This window comes from Trichechus manatus, unplaced genomic scaffold (assembly GCF_000243295.1).
Source record: "Trichechus manatus latirostris isolate Lorelei unplaced genomic scaffold, TriManLat1.0 scaffold00048, whole genome shotgun sequence".
In the NCBI taxonomy this organism is placed as follows: Eukaryota; Metazoa; Chordata; class Mammalia; order Sirenia; family Trichechidae; genus Trichechus; species Trichechus manatus.
Window position 1 is genome coordinate 13,263,439 of NW_004443984.1, and position 4,399 is coordinate 13,267,837.

The 4,399-nt window shown below is 48.3% G+C and overlaps 1 protein-coding gene across 1 annotated transcript in view; it reads left to right on the forward strand.

Annotated features, from left to right (window-relative positions):
• The window catches only part of LOC101353055 (spermatogenesis-associated protein 21-like), a 12,574-nt gene extending 11,668 nt beyond the window's left edge, over positions 1–906 (forward strand). The window contains exon 4 of the mRNA XM_004377278.2: positions 616–906. Coding sequence (XP_004377335.2) covers positions 616–906 — 291 coding nt within the window. The remainder of the gene's footprint in view (positions 1–615) is intronic.
• The last annotated feature ends 3,493 nt before the right edge of the window (positions 907–4,399 follow it).

Below are 4,399 nucleotides of genomic sequence, written 5' to 3' on the forward strand. Positions count from 1 at the left end.
GGATGCCCTTTATTTCTTTTTCTTGCCTTATTGCTCTAGCTAGAACTTCCAGCACAATGTTAAATAGGAGTGGTGATAAAGGGCATCCTTGTCTTGTTCTTGTTTTCAAGGGGAATGTTTTCAGCCTCTCTCCATTAAGAATGATGTTGGCCATTGAAAACCCTCTTTTTTTTTAAAGAGCACCATGAAAGACTCTTATCCTTTGCAATCGCTTTAGAGAAATCCCAATTAAAAGAAGTTTTCTCACTTTCTCCAGGCTCCCTTTCCAACTCTGCAACAAAGCGGGTGGATTATGGCTTTGGCTAGGCTGCACATTCTCTGGGTCTCCATTTCCTCATTCCCTCAACATGGGGGTACCTGTGCTACCTTCTAGGAGTGCTGGGAAAACTCAGTAAGATGATGCCTGCCGTGCCTGGACCCAGGAGAAAGGGGCAGAAATATTGGAGTATTTGGAGTCCAATTGGGGAAGGTGTGAGTGTACACGTTTGTGTGTGTGAGTGTGCACATGTATTTATGTGCATGCATGCGTGTGTGTGATGGCTGGTCTTTGGGTGTTACAATTTACCTGGGAGCCAAGATGGGGCTCCCCATCCTTGGTATCGTTGTCCTTGGCAGGGCCTGGAGGATCAACCCACCCCAGATCACCAGGCAGCAGACATAACACAGTCAACAGAGCCTTGTTGCACCTTGGACAGCTGTGGACAACCCCTGGGAGACAATCTCCCTCAGGAGGCAGGCATCCCACATAACAAGCCGCAGGACACTCTGCCAAAGCTGGGCCCAGGGGAACATGAGGACAGTTCCCAGGAAACAATGCCCCTAATGTTCACAGTGACCCTGGAGGAAAAGACTGACAGCCCCTTCCAGCCATCAAAGCCAGGACCTAAAACACCCGAAAGAGGGTGAGTCATCCCTTTACACCACCCCTGCCCTGTCCTCTGTCCCCAGCAAGCTGGCTAAGTTACAGGTGAGATGGACCCTAGTTCTGATTGCCCCTCACCTGAATAGGACTTAGGCCAAGTCAGGCCCCCTTTGGGCCTCAATTTACCCATCTGTAAAATAGGATGTTAGAATAAATGCCCTCCAAGGAACCTCCTTACTCTAATCTCAGAATTCTTTGTTCATGAGCTTCTCCTTTAGGGGCCATGACACCACTGGACATGTGATGGAATGAGGAGCCCCTCCAAGATCTGAAAGCCAAGGGGGTGAGGTTGGGGTGGTAGAGCTGAGAGAGACCTGGAGGCTGAGAGAAGGTGTCTGCAAGGCACAAACCCTGAGCTGAACCCCTCGCCCACCGGGGGTTTTCTCCTGTTTAGGGAGGAGGCTGTGGAGACCCAGCCAGCCCCAGAGCCCGTTCCTCCACCAGTAAGTAGGGTCATAATGGGGATGGGGTGGAGTGGGGTGTGTGTGGGGGAATCAAGAAGAGGAAGGGGGTAGGGGCAGAAGTATTCGAGTCACACTGGGGAAGTGTGAGTGTGCACCTGTGTGAGTGTGCAAATGCATTGTATGCGTGTGCATGTGTGTGCACATGTGTATATGGGTGTTTTTGGTGGAGGTCAAGGATGCTGTCACACTCTGGAGCCCAGTGGCATCACTAAGGGAGTACGGGATGTGTGGACCACACCCGCTGACACTGTCAGAGGGGCTGACACCAAAATGATTGTCTATAAAAATATCCTTGTAGTTAGTTATAAAAACAAAAAATATTTTTTGTAAGCCCAGCTTACATGTATCAATGTACCTACGCGGCTAAAACTCTATGCTAATTTATTTTTTGGACCTTCTACTGCACTCCAATCAGAGCTGTCATTATTACTGTAAAAATGACGTGACAGCAGCGTCTGACCTCCTCTAATTTCACAAGGGGGAAGTAGAATCACCATCAGCATCAGCCCAAGGCCGATTCCTATGAAGTGGAGGTCAGACATACCTTCTCTCCAACCTTTTTACCAATTCTGACACCAGCCGTCCCCTCCACAGCACTCTGTACTTCTCTGCTGGGTTCGAGAATTCATTGCAATGGCCATATAGAACTCACAGACAATACTTAGGATTATGGGGTTTATTCGGGAAGTAACAGGGTACAACGTGGGATCAGAGATGACTCAGGAGACAGTTCTTCAATCAGGACAGCTTCTCAGCCGTGCCCACACACAGGCCTCTCTCCAACCTCTCAGCCACTTGGCCTAGCCTCTGCCCTGCTCAGGCAAGTATTACAAACTTGCTAGCTCCATGGGTTGGCAAGCCCGATCGCAGCCATCTCATGCCATCTCCTGGTTCCTGCTGTCTTGCACCACTATCGCTCTTGCCACTATGTGCTGACATCTCTCACTGTCTTCCGTGTTACAGCTCCCGCTCTCTGTCTTCTGGGTCTAGGAGGTTCTCAGTGCAGGGATCCCGGGTCCAAAGGACACATTCCACTCCTAGCTCTTCTTTCTTGGTGGTAGTGAGGTCCTCTCCTTTCCATCTCTGGGATGGCTCATTTTAAGCCCAGCAGAATGGCAAAACTGACCAATTCCTTTGTTAGGGTTCCATACACCTTATTTGCATGGTCCCACTCCCACCACAAGAGCACCATGCACCTTATTTGCATTATTAGCAACCAGTCCAATTCCCTTGATGAGCTATAAGTATCTTATTTACATACTTCCACTCAATCATTTGGTAGGAGTTACACCATGGCTAGAAAGGCTATGGGAAATCGATCCATGGCACACAATCACCCAATTACAATGACACTTCAGATCATATGGTTTCTTCCGCAAATGCTACAAGCAGGCACTGTTGTTTTCCTTGCTGCTAGTGTTTTTATAGTCATTGATTTTGTCAAATTTTCTGGTGTTTTAGCTACAATATTGTGGTAATTAGTATTTGTGAACCTGTATCAATAACTTTTTTGAGAATGAAATAGTAATTAAAGGACAAGAACGAGTGATATAGGGGAATTACGATTTATGAGTAACATTAGTTCAAAAAACATTACTAAGGATTCTGTATGGTCTGGTATAGAAGAAAGTCCATGGGGGGCAGTGACACCATGAGTTACCACACTGGGTGACACCAAGCTAGTGATGCCACCCCTGGAGCCCTTGGGTTCATCCCAGGTTGTGACCTTTTCCACATCAGCATGAATTTCTTCATTCCATTTGTCCCCAGCCACACAAGCCAAAGCTTCAAAAACATCTAGGAGGCTTCCTTAACCTTCTCCCACCCAACCACCTAGAAAGTAGTTCTGCCATTTCCTGGCTCTTTGACCTGACTGGGCAGCCTATGAGCACATAGTCAGTCATTGTCATGCCCTTGCACACACCTTCAGGTCACCTGCCCCTATCTCTTTCTGCTGTATTCACTGGCAAAACTTCAGCCCTGGCTAAACCCAACCATCCACTTACCCTGCACCTGCACCTGAGCAGCTCAACATGATGGACACAAAGCCTGTCTTATGGTTGGGTTTCACTTCAAGCCATGACCACTAGTCTCAGATGCTCTGGGAAATCCTCTGCTGTTCCCTAACACATCGTCCCCCTCCACTCCAAGATGTGGGTTCACAGTAGCACCCTCCATGCCTTTCATCTTGCTGATGATCTTGCCTCATGTGTCAAGCAAAGGCGAGAAGCACCAGATGAGAAGACCCACTGCATCTCCCCGCCCACAAGTCCACCTGCTTCCTGCCTCCACTTGGCTCCAGTGGAAGCCATGAAGATGAAAAGAAATGCTGGCCCTTCTACTTACACATTAGATCACGGCCCCTCTCCCCTCTCTCCTCTCTCCCCTCCCCTACAGAGCAATATATCAATTTCTATGGGGACACTCCCATCAGCACACAAACATGTTTTAGTATCTACCATCATAAACAAACAAAAAACACCTCCCTTGACCCACACTCCCCTCTAGGCACTGCCTCATTTCCTTGCTCCCTTTCAATATGATTCCTCAAGAGTTGTCCACGCTCACTTACTCTACTTTCTTGTCTTTCCTCAACCCATCTCAATGAGACCTGTTCTCTAGGTCTCGACAATCTCAGTTTTGCTAAATCAAATGGAAAAGCTCTGCCTTTGTAGATCCCACCTCAAAACAGGATCTGACCAGTGGCTCCCTCCCTCCTTCTCAGTACCGCCTTCTCCAGGCTCCAGGACAGCTCTCTCATGGTTCTTCTGCTGTTGCCCTGGCTTTCCTGCCTAGACTCCTTCCCTGGTTGCTCTTGTCTGCTCCACCTCAGGGCTCCATCCAGGGCACCATCCTCAGATTTCTCTCCTCTATTCTCTCCCTGAGTGATATCATTCAGTCCCTCTGATGATTCCCAAATCCATATCTCGACCCAGACCTTACCTTTAAACTCCAGATGCGTATATTTGGCTGCCTAATTTAATTTTCCCCCATGTGTCTGTCAGTTTGTTGT